At 37.3% G+C, this 19,239-nt stretch overlaps 1 protein-coding gene across 2 annotated transcripts in view; it reads left to right on the top strand.

The window, feature by feature from the left end:
- The window catches only part of POLA1 (DNA polymerase alpha 1, catalytic subunit), a 215,053-nt gene that overhangs the window by 153,156 nt on the left and 42,658 nt on the right, over positions 1-19,239 (top strand). For both annotated transcript variants that reach the window (XM_080377635.1, XM_080377634.1), the window contains exon 36: positions 17,913-18,009. In XM_080377635.1, the coding sequence (XP_080233761.1) occupies positions 17,913-18,009 (97 nt within the window). The remainder of the gene's footprint in view (positions 1-17,912; positions 18,010-19,239) is intronic.

Genomic DNA, 19,239 nt, shown 5'->3' with positions numbered 1-19,239 from the left:
TGATTTTTATTATTATTTTTAGAAATGGGAACATTTAACTTCATGCTTTGAAAAGTGGAATAAAATTCTAAATAATTTGCATGTAATTTTTTTTCAAACCGTTAAGTACAGTGACTGAGCGTGGATCCTGCCAGTTATGGCAGTCACCCTTTTTAGAGTTTAAAAAGCTTAATATGTATGCATTCTTGCACATTCTAAATCTCAAAGTACTTTAGACATAACAAATGGATTTACAAACTATATATAGGTTCACTTACTTTATCACTGAAGTGCAGCTACCTCAAGGATTGAACACAGCAGCTGTTTAACAACCTAAAGAAATGTCGCATGGCAGCTAAGAGCTAGAGCTGAAGAATACCGTATCAAAGGGGGCTTGAGGCATTTGAGCAAATTGTAGTCTAGCAGAGTTAATTTGGCCAGGGCACTTAGAATAAACTGCCAGAACTTAAAAAAAGGTGCCATAGGACCTTTAATGGCCATGTATCGCCTTCATCTCATCTGAAAGATAACGCTGTATTCACTTTTAGAGACAGGTCCAGCATGAGGACAACTCACTAGAATCGCTTCGTGCTTTTCATAGATCTGCCTTGCAGAAGCCGATTGCAATTGCAAATATGCAAAAAAATGCAGTAGAATAAGGAGAGAAGAGCTAGTACAGAAGGATTAACTTGTAATAAGAATAGTTCCTACAGAGTTGGTTGTTGCTTGGAAGGATGTTTCATGAAGCATGAAGGAATTAATTCACCACCATTTTGGATTTCTTCGTATTTTGATGGTGGTGTTAATGACATTCCCTTCTAGAGCGTAAGAAAGTGGGGAAGGTTACAGAAGCTATAAAAATAGCATTTGCTAAAGCTATGTCCTAGGAGCTAAATGGTAATAACAGATTTCATCGTGTCCAAGACAGGACTTTTTCAGTCTTATTTTTTCTTTGTGGAAAAGTTTTGAACAGGTTATGCTAAGACAGTTAGAGTGCTACATGAAACCTTCAGCATAATTTGACCTGAATAATGGGTTATCTTGTTTAATCACCTGGTTCTGAACGGAACTGAAATAGTCATGTTCTGTCTCATAAAGCTTCAACTCCTTTTGAGACTTCGCAGAACCCTGCAAAAACTACTTTTTAAGTTTTTTGATAAGCCTGTGATAAGATACTTAGACAAGATGCTTTTGTGCTCCATAGGTTATCTTATGTAGAACATGAAAGTCTGTTGTTTGTGAGCTGGATGGCTTGACAGAAATAGTTAAAATTCTTGCTTGAAGAGGCATATATGCATTTGGTTACCCTGCTTTCATGATCTAGATGATTTGTTGAATGTCATGTTTCTGAATACCTAGGTAGCAGAAATGGTAAAGAATACTTTTCAGTACTTCCACATGGATAAGACGTTTTCTCAGATTTTTATTTTATTTTATTGTTCATCGATGCTTTAATCCTGGCGGATAGATTTTTGCATGGGTGATCTTGTTAAGACAGCTCAGAGGTTCCAGCTAGCACATAATACAGAGGAGTACTGCATGTTGAGGATGGGAAGGCTAGCATGCTCTTCTTGCTGAAAACCACTCAAAAATCCGCACCTAACAAAGCAGTTTACTGGCATGGGTAATAAACAGTATGACATTTGGCTACTTCCCTGCTGCCACACAAGGTTCTTATCTAACCTAATTTATGTCTTCCAGTCAACTTTCAACCTCATTCCTTATCCCAATTGCAGAAATATATAGAAGCTCTAAACAATGAGCTAGCTATGATAAAAATAAATTTTCTGCTTGAGACAGCTCCTCTGGTTAGCTGTACGGTATGTACAAAATTATTCATTGTTGGGTTTTGTTTGGTTTTAAAATCCAGACCTCCCCCAACCTTTTGCAAAAAAGTAATTCTGAACTTGTAGTGTTCCCTTGTACTTGTGTAAACCTTTAACAAGAGAATTGACAGTTCTTGACTGAATACATCCAGTGCCTCACCTTACAAAAAGTTATTGATGACCTAATATAGATATTGTGAACTTGAAGCCTTGTGAAGAAATAACGTCTGAAAGATTACATCCTTTCAACAGATAATTTCCATTGCAGATGTACAGTGGAGTGAAGATAAAATTGAGTAGGATATATAAATTTGGTGAATAAAAGATGAAAGGTTGTAATGAAAAGGCAACGAAGAAAAATGTGTCTTTGGTAAAAGCTGTAAGAATGAGGAAAGTACTAAACTTTCCCAACTGGCTGTATTTGGCTGTATTGAACTTGACATGTATGCACCCTTACTGCAAAAGTCTTGGATTTATGAGGAAGATGAAAAATCCTAATGAGTTTCCTTGTGGAAAGCAGAAGGTAAAGAGTAGTATTTCGGAAGAATTCCCTTGGTGGCCTTTGATTCAGGCGCACTCTTGGCTACCTTCACATGGGCTGTGGACCTGGCCTCGACATGAGCAGGCTTGTGTTTGTGTGTCTGGGTTGCCATACCTGTGGGATGAGCTGCCTTGCTGTGCAGAATTGGAATGAGCTTTTTAATTGTATAAGATTTAAGAATAACAACGTTAAAATTGTAATTTTTTAAAGGAAAAAGCTACAAGAGTATAAAACACTAACAACTATTATTGACATTGTGTTTTACAGTAAGTACATTCCATTAGGTGCTCTTGTCATCCTGTCTAGGTTATAGGCAGCTAATTAGCCAATCCAGCTTTTCCTAGGCCAGAAACTTTTGAGAGTTACATTTTTTCTGTTACTTTTTCTAAATATTCTTACTAAATCCACTCAGAGCTGCTGTTCTGGGCAATCTGTGCTTTCTTTACTCAGATGGAATGTTGTCTTCCTTGTTCATCTTTTTATTCCCTATAATTTGGGCATTGGGATGCTGCATGATACTGTAAAGGATAAGGTCTTTTTTTTTCCCCAGGCTTACTTATTGAAGATTACAATTAACATTTTTATTGTATTCTGTGTATGAGTATTTTCACTGGTCCTAAATTTCAGGTTGCTTCTTTGTGTTTGCTAGCTTTTAAATCCCAGAAACACAACTTTGCTAGTTTAACAAATGAAATATCTTAATTATTAATGGTTTTTGTTCCCTGTAGGATTTATTATGTTTAGCTTTCTACAAGGTTTTTATACTTGTCCGCATAAGGTCTGCATAAGGGACTTCTTTTATTTAATGGGGCAAGAGTTGGAGATGCATTGAGGGTGGAATGGCCAAAACTGCTTATATTTTGTTAGATTTTGAGAAATCCAGTTACCAGTGTCTCTCATCCACTGTTGTTCAAAGGGCTTGCTTTCTACTGGGGTACTGTGATGGCAGTAACACAAGTTCACTGGTAGGTCTTGCTACAGCATCAACCTGCTAAGAAGTGTTGGGAAGGAGGAGCTCCAAGGAGAGCCAGCATCATGCCTACTAATGGTTTTATTTTGTTGGGTCGATTCTGAATTTCTCTAAACTACGTACCACAACAGACAGTCTGCTTACCTGCTTTTTTTGGTTACTGAAACCTAGCTTCTTACTCTGCTTCTATTCTTTCACGAGGTGGATTTGGCTGGCATCTAGAATTGTGTATTCAGGAAGAGGCTTGATACAGAGAATGTCATTGTGCAGTTTCAAGATGGGTCTGTTTGGTATCAGATTAAAAATAACGCGGTCCCTCAGGAAGAGGATGAAATTCAGTTAGCAGAGGTTGTGAGCATGGAAAAGTTATTTAGAGGAGGTGGTGAAGTGAGTCTTTGCAACTAATTTTTTAAGTTACTAGAAAAATTAACATACATTCTGTTGTGATTGGGCTACCTTTTATGGGTATGTAAGTTAATGGTGGTGATTTTATTTTAATGCCAGTGTTGGTAATATGTAACAAAGTCTAGAATTTTTTGACTAGAATTTTAGTATACATCAGATCCTTCCATTAGGAGTGTTACGTCTGCTGAAGTTCATCTCTTGGAATGGAAACTAGTATTTTTGAGAGCAACACCACAGTTTTAGTTGACCCGTCCAGTTTGATCAAATGTTTTTGCAAGCATTGCACCATGATCAGGAACCATCTGGCTGAAACTGAAGTTTAGATGTCACTAGTTCTAGCTGAAAAGTTTCTGAAATGTCTGTCCCATTACAGAAATTCTCTGTTCCCCTCTTTCTTGGTATGGGTTGTCTTTTATATGGCAGTGCTGTAGTTGCAATCACTGGCATACAGAAGAGGGGAGGAAGTCTTGTGAGGAAGCCCTTTGCTTTTCTGCACCCAGAGGCCATACTCTTTTCTTTCTCAATTTATCTGCTAAATGGATTCCCACTTTTGAAACATATACATGAGTGCATAGCTTCAAAGTTTCTGTACCTTTATACTGCAGTACCCATATGTTCTGCCTGATCACTACAAAGAAGAGAGATGTTTCTGGTAAGACTTCTTAACTCTTAGGATTATTTGTTTGTAGTAAAAATGTTTGTCTTCCATCATCGTACTTCTCACTAAGGCATCTCAAGTTCAGATCAGTAAATGTTGCATTCATTGATTACACATTTTAACTTCCCTTAGGGGACACAGAGTCCAGTATTTCAAGCATCTGATCCTATTTCGTATCAGATAGGTTGAACTTCTCAGGAAATTTTTCAGTGCTATCATCAGAGAAGTTAAGTATCTTTCTAAAGAAAAGCTACTGGTTATAAATTGTTAGACTGCTACTCTGAGGCAAAAGTGAGAAAATTCTTTAAAAAAGGAGTTTATTGAAACTGAAATGAACAAAATGTTGCTCTGACCAGCAGATCGCTGTTAAGGAAGGTTTTTCACAGGGGTGTTCCATGACTTCCTGTCACAACCAGCTGCTTTTCTTTTGTCCTAGAGACAAAATATCCCTTGCACTTGGAGGTATTCATGTTATTAATAGCTATACCACATTGCTCTTCCAGCTTACTCTTCAGAATTCATTCAGAAATGTGGCAAAGTAGATGCATGGTTTTCCTTTGAGGCTTGCTGTCACTTAGACGCTGCTTCTGAGCTTCTTACAAACTTTTATCTGGAAGGCCTGTTACCACAAGATCTCTTGCTTTGCCAGTTTGGAACCTTACAAATTACTTTTTGTCTTTTCTGTTGTATTTGTAAAATAACTTACTCAATTTTTGAAGAAAACCTGACCTGCTTTAGTGGCAGGGCAAAGAAAGCAGCATGCAGTTTGGTTGTCTGTATTATTTTTAAGAGTTTGTTGTAAGTTTGAAAGGTCTAATTTAAAATTTCTTCACTTGTTGAATGTGAACACTCAAAACTCCTGATACAACCAGATAGTTCTGCCCAGATAGATGTGTACATCCAAGGCAAAAAATAGCAAACTTAATTCTAGCCCCTGAGGGAAGAGCTAATCTTTAGAACACTTTTTTTCCTTTATTTAATAAATGTGTGTCTAGTGCCTCACTGCTTTAGTAATTTTTTATTAACACCCAACACTGTTTGCAGATGTCCTAACTTTACAGAAGAGCTGAAGTTACCAGAACTCCTAGAGATGCACCTAATGCTATGCAACTCTTTGCAGAAAGAGGTGGAAGACAAGTCTTCTCTGTCCTTGTCTAACACTTAAATACTGACAGCTCCTTTTCTGTTACAGAATGGAACTATAGAAAGATCACTTTTTGTCAGTTTTTGTTGAGTGTGTACCATTTCACACTTTTACCTGGGTTCAGCAGAGTTCTTGGTGTCCAGGGCTGCTTTCATCTCTGTCAGAGCCATAACTTGCCAGAGTACTCTCCATGATGAAAAATACTCCAGTCACCGTTTTGCTTACTTCGTAATTGGAGTTCTTTCGGTCACAGCTAATTATTGCGTAAGTTGCTACCACGGTTCAACACCTTTTGCTTTTCTCCAGCAGCAAGAAACCTATTATTTTAAACCAATATTTCTTTCAGCTACATGTAAAAATAATCACTTTGAGAGGGTTTCCTATTAGAGAAATCAGTTAATTATTTATCACCAGTCTCTTTTAGTGTGGAAACATTAAGATTTAATCCATTGAAGATAATTGTTTAAAGCAGTCTTTATTCTTAAAAATACAATGTGGTTTTTTTAACAGTTTGCAGACAGTTGTCATTTAGTGGGGATGCCTTGCTTGGAAGTATCCATTCTTCATATGTTTTCTTTAAAATTTATTTCTTGTGTCTTTGTCTAATTATCTGTGGTGAGGATAACTGACAGTGCAAGGAAGAATTTTAAAAATAACCCGATAGATTCATTTGTGTGATAACACCTCTTGAATAAAACTTCACTGGGCAGGGGGTGGTGTTTGACCTACACTTCTTCTCCTGGAACATACATATACGCTATTGACCTCGCTCATCAGAGCGGCTGACAATATCAAACCCTAAAGTTTTTGATCTTTGCTTGTTCTTAGGTGGACTAATAAAAAGATTTATGAATAATCTCAGGGTTGGTGTCTTTCTCTCTTTCTGTTTGGACTTGCCAATTGAAGGATACAGGACATAATCTCTGGGTTTCTTTCAAAGCAGTCTACAAAACTGACACCGATAACAGTCAGTTTTAAACATGCATCATCTAGTAAAACCTGTGTCCCCCAGAACACTGTTAGATTGTTAGACAATGACAGAGATGTATGTAGAGAAGACGGCATTAAAAATAAAATGCATCAGAATTGGTGTATGCACTGCTGTGCCAATGCTGCTTTCGGTGCTGAAGAATCCATTTTCAGTTATGGAGAAGATGATTGAAAATAACCTGTGTTTTGCCGAGAAAGGAAAGTATATGGGGATAAATCCTGCATAACAGTGATTATTTGTGGAAGGAGAAGAGGGCAGCATAATAAGTTATTGGAGTTGTGTCTGGTACCTAAAGTGCTGATGTTAATTTCAACCCTAGGGTAGTAGATAAAGATGCCTTATAAGTCATTGAGATGTGCCTTTGTGCACAACTGATTGTAACGTTTTGGTGTTGCCCACAGAAAACATGCTTTGCTTCACTTTGCTTTGTCATCTACATAACATGACTTTTCTTTAGCATTTAGTAGAGGGCCATTCTATTAAAGTCTTGAGAGATCTGCTTCAGACATGAGATCAAGACTTGCACTGATAAAGCTGATCATATACACTACTACATATAGATAGGTGCTACTGTAGCCTGTTGGGGACAGTTCATCTCAGCAAAACAGAGGAGGAAAGATCTTACTTAACAGAGGAGTCACCTGTGTACATCCTGACTCCAGAGTAAGTTAAGCAAGTCAAGTAAACTGTATTGAAAAGTTGTTTTCCTTTCCAACTGAAGCAGTAATCTTGCGTAGTCTGATAAGTTTCAGGAGTTTCTTGTTTATACTGTTGTTACCATAGAGGTGGAGATTTCAGTCAATCACTAACAATTCTGATCTTCTAACAGTAAAACGGTTCGAGGTGCATGATGAGTAGCTGAAACATACTCATATCTCAGCCTGGTTTCCTTATTGTCTTAACATTTAAGAAAAATCAAGATCAATAGCAAGGAACATTGACTCAAAGTACTTTAGAATTTACTGAAATTCCAAATTTGCTTTAGGCAAGAAAGCATCCTCTGCAGCAGATACATTCCTTGTCTCAGATTGTACTTAAAGTACTCGAGCTCAAAGAATAGTTCATTAAAAATTGAGGTGGTTCAACCAGGCTGAACTATGTTCAGTTAGGAGTTGAAGGCAGAAACCTAGCTTTTCAAATGTTTAATCTCTTGATAAAACCTAGAATTAAGGGAATGAGTCCTTAAGTCATGAGAAACAGGAGTATGGTAATCCAAAGCAGTACATTTAGTTCCCTCTCTGGAAATGATTATTCTTTTTTTGTTTTCACGTGCGTGCTTTTACATCTAAAACATATTCAGATAAGCTTATTTGCTTGTGTATCTAGCCTATTTATAGTGCTGTTTATTTACTAATAAACCAGTTTTTAAATGCTGTACTTGTGTTTGTTGAATGATAATCAAGATTCAGTTACAAAAAGGCTTTCACAAATATTAGTAAATTATTTCGCAGAAAAGAAATGCAACATTACCCATTACTGAACAAAATTGTAATTTAAATAAATATGTATAAGCCAAGTTGCTTACGTAGATTGCACTTTTTATACTGCATGTTTCTGGGTAGCTGACAAGCGCAAAATGTTTGTGTAAAGTGTATCAATCGGTGCAAAAAGATACTTTTGCTAAAAACGTGAATAAAAATCAAAGTTGCAAATACAGAGCCAGATTAAAATATTTTATGTAAACAGAAATATCTTACTTTCAAACTGAAACTTGTTACCTCTGCTACAGTCTAGATTGTGAGAACAGGACTTGTTCTGTCAGCTTTTTCCATTGTTATCCATAACATTCTGCATCTGAACATCAGAAGTGGCATCATCTGTTTTCACAAGCAGACAGAAGACTCAAAACGTACCTCAGATAAGATAACGAAGAACCACCTTTTGCTCATCCTTGGCAATACACAACCATTCTTGGACATAGCAGCAGCTTGCATGAAATGGTAACAAAGCAGCCTTATACCTAATCTGCAGAGGCCTCTAGGAGACCTCTAGCAAAGACCTCTCTCTCTTTGCCATGAAAAAGGACTGCAGCTGGTAGGTGGTTGGTTTGTGGGTCTGGTCTGGGAACTACCTGCAGGGACAGAATTTACTCCTAGTAAGGGGGTTTCATATCATCTTCTTGGTTGAGGCCTGCTTGATTTATTTTGTTTCCAGCTGTGAGAAGTGTGGGTCCTGTGAAATAGGGTATGACTTGTATTCTTCTTGAGGAGTGGTTCTCCATGAGTAAGGGTGGAGGTTTTGTATGCAGGTATCAGTTGTACAGGGTCCTGATTGTTTAATTGTGTCCTTAAGTTTCCTAGATATTTACAGTTCAGTTCTTTGTTAGAAAGAACATAATGATTTTAGAATTTTTAATGGAAATACATTTGAATAGAATTTAATGGAATACATTTGGAAATACATAATGCTTGAAAGGTGAAAGAGTTCTTTCTGTTCAGTGATGAGAGTTCCTGTGCGTGTGCTTACTTTTTCTGACCCATCGTTAACTGCTGTGAATGCTCTTTATTCAGCAAGTAGATCCATCAGTTCTCTAAAACAAGACAGAGCTCTGGAGCTGTACTAGCTTGTTCTCTAACACTAAAGGTAGATTGGGAATACTTGGCCACAGTACTTCATCTCTGGACTAGAATGACAGCTTTGCTTTGTGGAGGTGGTTTTCAATTTTAATGTTTCACCAAGCCTTTTCTGTAATGTACTTCTTATTCCAGACTTTCAAAGGTCATGTAATTCCATAAATCCAAAAATGAGTGAGTGACTTTGAAAGTGCTTGTTTTTTTCTTAAAAATGTAAACATGGATTTATTTATTTTTTATTAGTTTTTCCTTGTACACCAAGGAGAGGATATGTTTTAGGAGCATATCTATATGCTGCTTATTTCAAGCAGCAATTTATTTGAAGTGTGCAAATATTCTTGATTGGAGGCTCTTAAAATACAGTTGATTTGGGGATCATGCTGGTGGTTCTCCAGAGTAATGTTCAGTCCATTTGGGAAGATGCTATTTTGTAGTTTTGCTTGTATGTGGTGCTCAGTGAGTCTGGTTCCAGAGCGATGTCTGTCTTTCATCAGCTGTCCAGTAAAGCTCATTTCTTTGGTTTGATGTAAAAAAACTTCAGATTTTAACCTTTCTGCTGTAGATGATGGGTTTGAGAATTTTTGTACAATCCTCATCCCAAAGTACATCAGTGCAGGATGGATCTTCAGGCTCCAGACTGGTTAGCCTGCAGATTCCTCAGTTGCTTTCAGGAGAACAGTGAATACACTAGAGCCTCTCCAGATCCATGAATATTTTTTTGCAATATATTTCATTGATTGGATTTAGAATGCAAAGTCTTGAATTATGTGGATAAAACCAGGTCTTGTACCTTTTTCTTCTGTTGCACGGTCAGTACCAGTGTTGTGTCCTCTGAACAGAAACTGAAGATTGCAGGTGTCTGTATGTATAAACCAGTGACTGGCCATTGTGTAGCGTCGTAGATTCAGAGACTGAAACAACATGAGGGCTGTGTTACAGCTTGAGGCTGATAGTGTGTTGCGTGCTCATTACGTGGGGTTGCTTGCGGGTTCAAAGTCTGTTGGGGCAGAGCTTGGGACTGAAGTGCAATCAGGTGCATATAGCCAGTACGAATGGTCCAGACACATCATCTCCTGAGCCACCTCGTCACTGTATTAGATAGTCAATTGTCATCACCTAAAACTCAGTCAACAAATGTTAGAAATTTAGTAATATGGACAGCAACAGTTCAGTGCTTGAGTTTACTGGTCAGACCTATTTTGTTTAGCATGGAAGAACTGACTGAAGGGACCATCTTGATGACATTTCCTAGTATGGGAGTTAACCACCACATGATCCTGTTTTATCAATTTAATAAAATTTCTCTATGAAAACCAGCTATTTATTCATTTCATTATTCATTTTGAGGGCCGTTTCTGGACTCTTCTTAACATCTGGAACAATATTTATATAAAATACTGGAATTTTTCTTTTAAAACTTCTAATTTGTATTTATTTTTTGCCATTGTATTTTTATTAAAATGTGTTCATACATATATAAGCAGACATACATATGTGCAGTGCATAGACATGTAGAACTTGTTTAGGGCTAATTTCTGTACAGTTAGTCATTGATTGCTGTTACAGTGTTTTTAGAAAAAAGATACCTCAGAGCAGATAGTGTCTGGTCTTGTTCAAGACTCAGTCACAACTTTTGCATGCTTTTCTCTTGAACAATTGTATTAAATATTAGTAATATAATAAATCAGTCATAAACATCTTGATGCTGAAAATTTCAGAGTAAAGGAACTTTGCAATGACATGTATACTTGAGGGTATGTGAGGCAAGTGATTCTCCCACTCCAAAAAGAGTGATTCTTAGTTCAGACTTGTGTTCACACTGCCAGGTCTTATTGCACTGCTCAGCTGAACTTAAGCATGGGTGTAAGGCAGAGCTCGAACCCAAAACTAAAAGCAGGGGAACATTCTGTCTTCCCTTGCTAGCAGTAGCTAGTTTGGCTTATTCACATCAGCTACCATGCAGTTTGCTGTTTCACCATGTGCCAGCTGTTGACCACACAGGCAGGCAGTTAGATTTTGGGGGTTAGTTTTCTGCCAGATGAGTTCTGGCTGGATTATTATAATTCTGCTGGATTAGTGAGGTGGATTGATTTTACCAGGTGAGCAGTAGAGCATGCACAAGGCCAGAAACAGGGGAGAGGGTTGCATGCCTGTCATTACAATGAGGAACTGTTTGTTAGCACAGATGACAGTCAGTCTTTTTGTTTAAAAGATTATGTATCTTCAAGGAAGAGGAAAAGGATTTATTTCATGTCTTTGCTTACACTGCTGTCTTTAAGTGAGGTGAGCCACCACCATTAGTGGTCCAACAGCTTCATCCCTTCATTCCTCTGGAGCTCTGTAGGTAAATACTGCCTGGTCTGCTGGCATTTGCTGTTCATCTTGCGTCTGTGACATATGCTTGAGGCATCATGTTATGAATCCTCAAAGCAGAACAGTTTCAGCTTGAGACTCTCCTCAGTTTTAGATAATTCATTCAGTGTCTTTGTTATGGCCAGAAATGCTTTGCTCATTGAATTTCCTTACTTTTTTATTTTCCATGTTAATGTCTCCTAAATCTTGTTAATAGCCAGCTACTTTTTCTCCAGGGTTTCTTAATGAAAATGTTTAGTAATGGTATTGTCAGGATATCCCCTGGAGGTATTCTGTTAACCCTTTCATTCCATCTGGTGTCCCTTGTCAGCAGGTGTTGTCATCTGTTCTTCACCCAGTTCCTCACCCACTTCTATGTTCTTTTGCTAGCACTGGAGTCCAGAGTTGTGGGGTTTTATAATTAGATTATCTGTAACGTTCTCACTAAACAGGACTTAAACCAGCAAAAGTTCTCGACCTTTCAATTACTTAATGGGAAAAAAAAAAATCTCGTAGTGCACAAGAATATCCAGTCTTCTGCTGTGCTTTTTTTTTTTCCTATTTACCCTTGCATGTATATGGAAGAACCTTTTCTTTCATCATACAGTCCATGTTAACATAAGTACTAGGGAAAATTTCATCATATCCAAATCCTGCCACACCTGTTTCAGTTTCCTTTTACTTCTTTAATGGACTCTGAGTCATAATCACTAAAAAAAACTCCAGTACTGACTGAGGCGGGTGGACAGTTTGGAGGGTTAAGAAGAAAACCACACACCCCCACACACCTTCCCATTTAGTTTATAACCAGTGCTGCTGTCAAGAAAGATGGTGACCAACCATCTCATGTTTTTAATGGAATTGGATGTAAATTTTCAAAAACTGATTGTATACTAAAGCATAAAGTCTGCAATTTTGATGTACTTTTATTTCACCTTTTTTTTGTTTTATGTGAAGTAGTTATCGTAGGTGCACGGTTTATTTCAGCATTTTTGACACAGACCAGCATTGTGTTTTAACCAGGTTTTGTGATACACGAGAAGATTTGACTTCAGTCTACATCAGCATTGGCATGAGGCAAGGGCTGCTGTGACGAAGTTACATTTCGTGAGCTCTTATGGTGCAGGAGTGTCTGTCTGCAGAATTTGATGGTGAATAGGGGCTGTGTGAACCTGGTGCAATGCAACCGGCCTGGTTTTACAAAAGAATATGTGAGGTGTGTAAAATGAGGTGTGTAAAATGTGGTCTTCAGTTTATTGCCTTGAAATCATTGTAGCATGGATAGCATTTGGATATATAAACATCCACAAAGCTAAGCTGTGCCCTCTTTTTGAAAATAGAAATTGCAGCACATAAGAAACACGATGGAAGATGTGTACAGTCTATACAATCTTCCAGCAGTAGATTGAGACCAGTGGCACTTCCCCGAAAAAATAAATTACCCGAAATTTGCAGCACATTCATATTCAATTTCATCACAGCAGATGCTCATTAGTATGTTGTTATTAATTGGTATTCACTTTAGGTTTTGTTTAAAATGAAGATAATAATTAGGTTTTAATTACTGCATCTTTCTAAGGGGGGGAGGGGAGGAAATGCCTCTCAAAGCACTGAAGTATTTCCTGTATGATTTGCTCCGTTACGTCTAAGCCTTGAAAGAGTCTCTGAGACATGTTTTTCTGCCAGGAGACTTCTTTTCTATTTCCTTTTATTTTCCTTTCCTTTTTTTAAAGTATTAAGAATTAGTTCTAAAGGATTTGTTTGATGGACATTCTGAATCATATCACAGTAGTAAGAGCCACTGTTCTTTCTAATCAAATTACCAAAAAGGCTTTTCACAAAAGTAACTCTCTCAGGCAGCTGATTAATGAAGTGGTGCCACTGTTTTGTATTATAATTAATTGAAGTAATACAAATAACTTCTGTAACCTGTGGAAATTATCTCCTTTGCAAAGCAGCCTAATAGAGTTAGCAAGCTAGAAAGGGGAGTTTTTTGCGGTTTTTTAATTTGTCGCCTTCATCATCCATAAAACCATAGGTGACACAAGAGAAAACAGTAAATGACAAAGAATACAAAATAACACCACCACAGAGGGGGCTTGAAGAAATGGGAGAGAGTCAGATGCAAGCCAAAAAGGGCATAAAAAAAATTAGAATGCTGAAAAGATTTAAAGGGTTATGGGTGGGGTGGGACTACAGAGAATTATAGGAATTTGGGAGATGCCAAAGAATAAATAAAAGATTTCAATCTACTGTACAGGAATAAGAGTAATCTAAAAAGCATTGACATCTTAGTTTGGTTAATACAGGAATTGGCAGCAGTTCAAAGAAAATTAATCTAAGCAGGGGCATTTAGTTTTTTGGCCTGTTCAAATGTATGCTTTGAAGATACAGAGGTTGTTACATGCTGCTTAGAAGGTGTTGAGTAGAACAGCACTGTATCTACATATGTAAACCATCAGAACTAGAATCATTAGTTCAGCCTTCTGCTACCTTGCTGTTGGGAATATCCTTCAACTTTTCCTTCTGTTTATTTTTCCCATTTTCCTTTCCTCAGACCTTTCTTAAGACCAGATTCTCTAAGTCACCATGGTGCCTTTAGCTACTCAAATGGGAGCCATTCAGGCACCCTGTTAACAAGATGGAGAATGAGGCATCTCAGCTGAAGTCCTTTGTGATGTGATCTGAAACAGCCAGCACTGAGGGAGGGGTCTTCTAGTTCCAACACCTAATTGCAGCTGGCAGCAAGCTTTCTTCCATAACGGAAAAGCTGGTGAGAGGTAGTGCATCATAAGTTCTTGGGCACCATGTTTAGGGTAGGAAGATGGTCGCCAATGGTTAAATCCAAGTCCCCTTACCTTCAGAGAGTTGCGTTTTGGCATTTATAAAAAAAAAGAGGAAAGGCGGACACTGGCAATTTTTCCGCCCTCCCTGTGCAAGGTTAAGAAAACCAAGTTCAGTTCTCTCTTCTTGCTAGAAGAGTTGCCAACCTGTGTCTGCTGCTTCTGGAAAAATTCTCTACTTGCTGACTACACTGTTGCAGACTGAGGGAATTGGGACATTATCACCTTGAAATTTCACTTTGATTTGGAAAAAATGCGTCACAGTTTGCAGGGACAGAGAGAGATGGAGTGGGCATACCAAGGGGGTATTGCTCTGGAGCCGACTTTTTAGGCATTTGTAAGACAGAAGAGATGATGCTACCCTTCAGGCCAGTGTTTTGTTCAGACATCAGCAGCTGTAGGGACAAGACAAATGCTAAGATAGCCATTGCCGTCAAGAAGGGTGGACTTGGGCATGTGTGGAGGCACAGATGACCTTCAGGAACTCCAGAAATACAAATGTGTTGCATCTGTCAAATCTTCTTTCCTAATATATCTGCCCTAATGAACGTTCCCTGGCATGTGTGGTAGCTGAGCGAGATTATTTTCTTTTCATGACTGAGCATTTTGAAGCCTAGTTTTGTGCTTAGTCATAGGAAAATTTGTTTTTCCAGTTCGTAATTTACCAGTTCTGTCAAGAAGACACCATCAGTTTCCTGTTAGGTAATCTGTGCAATCTTAAATTCTTCCTGGGAAGGCAGGTTGGAGGTTTGCTGTTGGCCTTCTGATGCTACAGGAAACAGTCTGCAATCGTATTAAACCTAGATTTCTTTAAATTAATCTTTTATTGGCCAAGTACAACGAAATTTTTTTTGTTACATCTGTTATTTTTATATTAGAATCTTGATTTCTCTGTCCAAAGGAGTGAATAACTGCTGAATGCAAACTGTATATCTTTGGTTTCTTCATTTGTTTATTGCTTTTTTAAAAAAATGGTTGCATGGAAAGAATGCTGTTCTTTCCATGAATGGAAGCTGTCAAAGAAGCAGATTTATCAGCTGAAGTCAGTTCTTAATGAAATCAAGAAATCAAATATCATGGAACAAATAAGAACTTCAAAATAGAGTTTTATTTTCATGTATTTACTATTCTGTCTTTCATGGGAAGGAAGAATGCATCAATGACGATACAAATTTAGTCCAAGGTCTTACCATAATGTTAGGGGTGTCAGGTTTTTTAAACAAAAAATTCACTGCTAAAAGTAAAGTATTACTTGGGTTTGGAGTTTTAAGGATTGGACTTTTTTCTTTTTTTTTTTTTTTCTTTTTTTTTTTTTTTTTTTTAAGCTACAAGTTACCAGAATTTAAGGAAATACGAGAAGTGATGATATAAGTAATTCCTAAAGTCCTTTTAAATTTAAGGTACCTCTTCCATGGTTTCATAAGTATGACATAATATTCATACTTAATTGCATTAAAAATCTTCAAAACCCTTTGTTTTCCACCAGTTACTAATTGTAAGATGTGGCAGGAAGCTAAAGGGTAGGAGACACTAGCACATTGTCAATAAAAAAAAAAAATAATTCTGTGTGTATGTATATATCTGTCTATGTGTGCGTGCATACATTTTTACATACTGATTTTTGTATTTTCTTTATCCATTTAAGCAGTGACTTTCAATTAGCCTGCCTACTAGTATCAGGTCACTAAACTCTATAGCTGATGCTTTATTCTTTCATGTGGGTTGTCATTCGTTTGCTTCAGTTGGCTGGCAAAGGTTGTTGTATATCCATTACCAGCAGCACAGCACTTTGCATTTCTGAATTGACAAGCAGCTATATTGACCTAGCGCTTATTATGGGTCAACAGCTGCGTTAACCGACGGAAGGACTGAGGGGCAATTAAAATGAATTGGCAAAAATATATCTTCCTAATTTACTCCAATTTGTTATTTATGCTAACATTGTATGGCTTCTATGGTGACACTAAACAGAATGGACCCAATAATGGCAATTAACATAAAAATATAATGGCTAATCAAATTGACAGCAACTGTTTCTCATCATCTCAACACACAATACATTATCAAAACAAACTATTATGAAGGAGGTAATTTCAGTGTTCTATTCAACCTGCTTCATGTGTGCAGTCAGGGAGATGTGTACCAGCAATTACAGCTGAATCTAAAAAACTAAACAAATAACTTAATCGCTGTCGTCCTCCTTTTTTCTTCTTCAGGAAGCAGTAATCAGGATTTACTAAAAATAACTGGTGTATAATAGTATAATGATGATGCATATCGTAGAATAGCTAATAAGGAATAAAATAAGCTTCTGTGTGTCTTTTTTTAAAATAGGTTCACATGAAGTGGAAAGAAGTATACTGTTAAGATATATAAAAAATAACTAAGCAGTAGTAATAGTTGTCAACATGAGTTGCTTAATAGTTATAGATACTTTATAACATGTCAATGGAGGTGTAAAATTAGCTGAATTTAGTAAAAAAGACTTGGTTTGATTGCATTGAAGAGTGAAAAGCTAAGTTAAAGCAGAATTCCAATAAGCAGAAAGAGTTTACCAGTTGCACTTCCACTGCGTTTTCAGCATCGCTTCTTGTGCTATACTGAGCTGCAGTTTTACATGGGTCTAACCACATTCTTTGCTGGTTTTATAACTCATCCAGAAAATCTTAAGGAGTTTGTACATGTCTAATGTGTGTTAAATGTGTTAAAACGGACACTGCTTCCATGTTTGATGCTGTTACTGTTACCTCATTCTTAGTTAGGATGTTAGTAATGCACAACTCTTCAAACCCTTGTTGGACTCCACTGTATTACAGAGCGGGACCGGAATGTGGTGTTATTGAACAAGAGTTCGAGAAGGTTAACTTGAAATGGTTTAGTTGTAGCATGGGCCAGGTGGATCTTGTGTCTATTCGAGCAATCTTCTAGTGCACAGAATGGTGACACTAGTTCATGTGCATGCAGGCGTGTACTTTTGAACTAGAGGAGCAGCACATAGGCTTGACATCATTGACATTCAGGGCATTTAATTGAATATCATATTCCACATGTACACACCTGCAGATCTTTGAACTAAATGTGTGATTACTAACATGCAGTAGCCTTCACAGATGTTTAAAGCAAAATGATGACATAGCTGTAAAGGTATATATGCATCTGTTCTTATTTGAATGGCATGTTCACAATTTATGTAACAATGGGGGCGTGCACCTGTATCAGGTAGGTTTTTTTCTTTTTTGAGATCATTGCATTGTACTGTATACTAAAGCACTAAAGTTACTCCTTTGTCCCATCATTCTGATGACTTTCATTTTGTTGCTAGAGCATCATTGTGATACACGTATTCATAAGAATGGATAAATTTAATTTATGTTTTTGTAAGAATGGGTAAGTTCAGTATGATCTATATAAAATGCTTGGTGTAAATAGTGAGAAGAGAAAAAATGTAGAGATGCAGTAAAGATATTTTGCATCATCATCATTATAATAATACCAAAATCTGACATGAATGGAACATACAAACTGTTAGAACAAAACACAGAGAATCACCTTTTGATAGTGGACTTAGAAATGGGTGCAAGAGACGCACTTCTGAGTTGGGTTTTTAAGTACTATCTTCTTACATTACAGTATTCTGATAAGGCCCTGTACACTCAGCTCTGCTTCTACCGATACATTTTTGATGTGGAGTATGCAATGGATAAAGTGATTACTGAAGAAGAGAAAGGTAAGTTTAAATTCTTTTAATTGTAGTTGAATAGCAACTTGCATGCTGGAAACTAGACCTACACATTTGTACTCTTCTAATCTGAACTACAAGGCTGTAATCCAAAGCAGAAAATAGAAGAAAGTATGAATTTGCCTATCTCCTATAAGAGGAATGTGTTGTATCAGAGTTAACCACTTTAAGAATATATTATATGTCTCCTTTCTTCTTTTAAAGCAACTGCACTTTGGGAAAAGCGCTTTTCTTGCATGTTACACCGTTAGAGAAATCTCTTTTCTTGAAGTCTGAAGGACACATGAGCTTCAGTAAATAAATTAAAATATATGCCTACACTATCTAAAAGAAAAGCCAATTAAAACATGTTCAGCTATTAATATTGAAGAGACACTTTTTATCGGGGAGAAAATGATGGCACAAGAAAAGCAGTAATGCTAATTGTCTACAAAGCTCTCTTAAATATACAGATTAAGCTAATGTTAGGAAGATTATATTTTTTACTTCTCGTCTTTCAATTACCATAACAATTTCTGAAGTAAAACATTTCCAAGCTGTAATGGATCCACGGGTTTTGTGCAACTAAGTGATTTTCAAGCTGACAGAAGAATACGTCTGAAGGTGGGGTAATGCTTGGAATTCTGAATAAAGCCATGTTTGGGTCCTACCATTAAAGTGCATTGTTCGCAGAGAGCACTTCCACTGTGTCCTCTGTGCAGTTTTGGTGGTGCCTCTGAAGAAAAGATGCTACTGCTTGACACTGCCATTCTGGTAGCTGCTTTGCTGTGACAGTTTGCTGGGTGATGGAAAGGGACTAAAAAATTCAGCCTTTCTAAATTTTCTTTCTAAAGCCATACAATACAATTTTGTAGATGTACTGAAGGCATGTTACATGGTGGATGTTACCACTAGTTGAAACCAAATTATTTTGTGTGTAGATCTCATGCTTAATACAAGGATATAAGAGTGGAAGAGGCTTCATGGGTGATCACATCCAATCCTTTCTACTGTAGACCACCACATCTTTAAGGGTTGCAAGTTTATGGCACTTCATTTTGAAACCTGTGAGTGGTCCTTCCCCTTTTTGCTGCTGTTCAAGATTTTGCTGCTGTTCAAGTTGTGTTTCATACCCTCCATCTGTGATGACTGAAAATTCACTGTAATTTTCCCATTCTGTCTTGTTTGTGGTTGGTTTATGTCCATTCACTAAATGTTTGTTTCCCTTCCTTGATGTTC

The sequence above is a fragment of the Falco punctatus genome (genome assembly GCF_963210335.1).
Source record: "Falco punctatus genome assembly, chromosome: 2".
In the NCBI taxonomy this organism is placed as follows: Eukaryota; Metazoa; Chordata; class Aves; order Falconiformes; family Falconidae; genus Falco; species Falco punctatus.
This window is presented reverse-complemented; position numbering and strand designations above follow the sequence as displayed.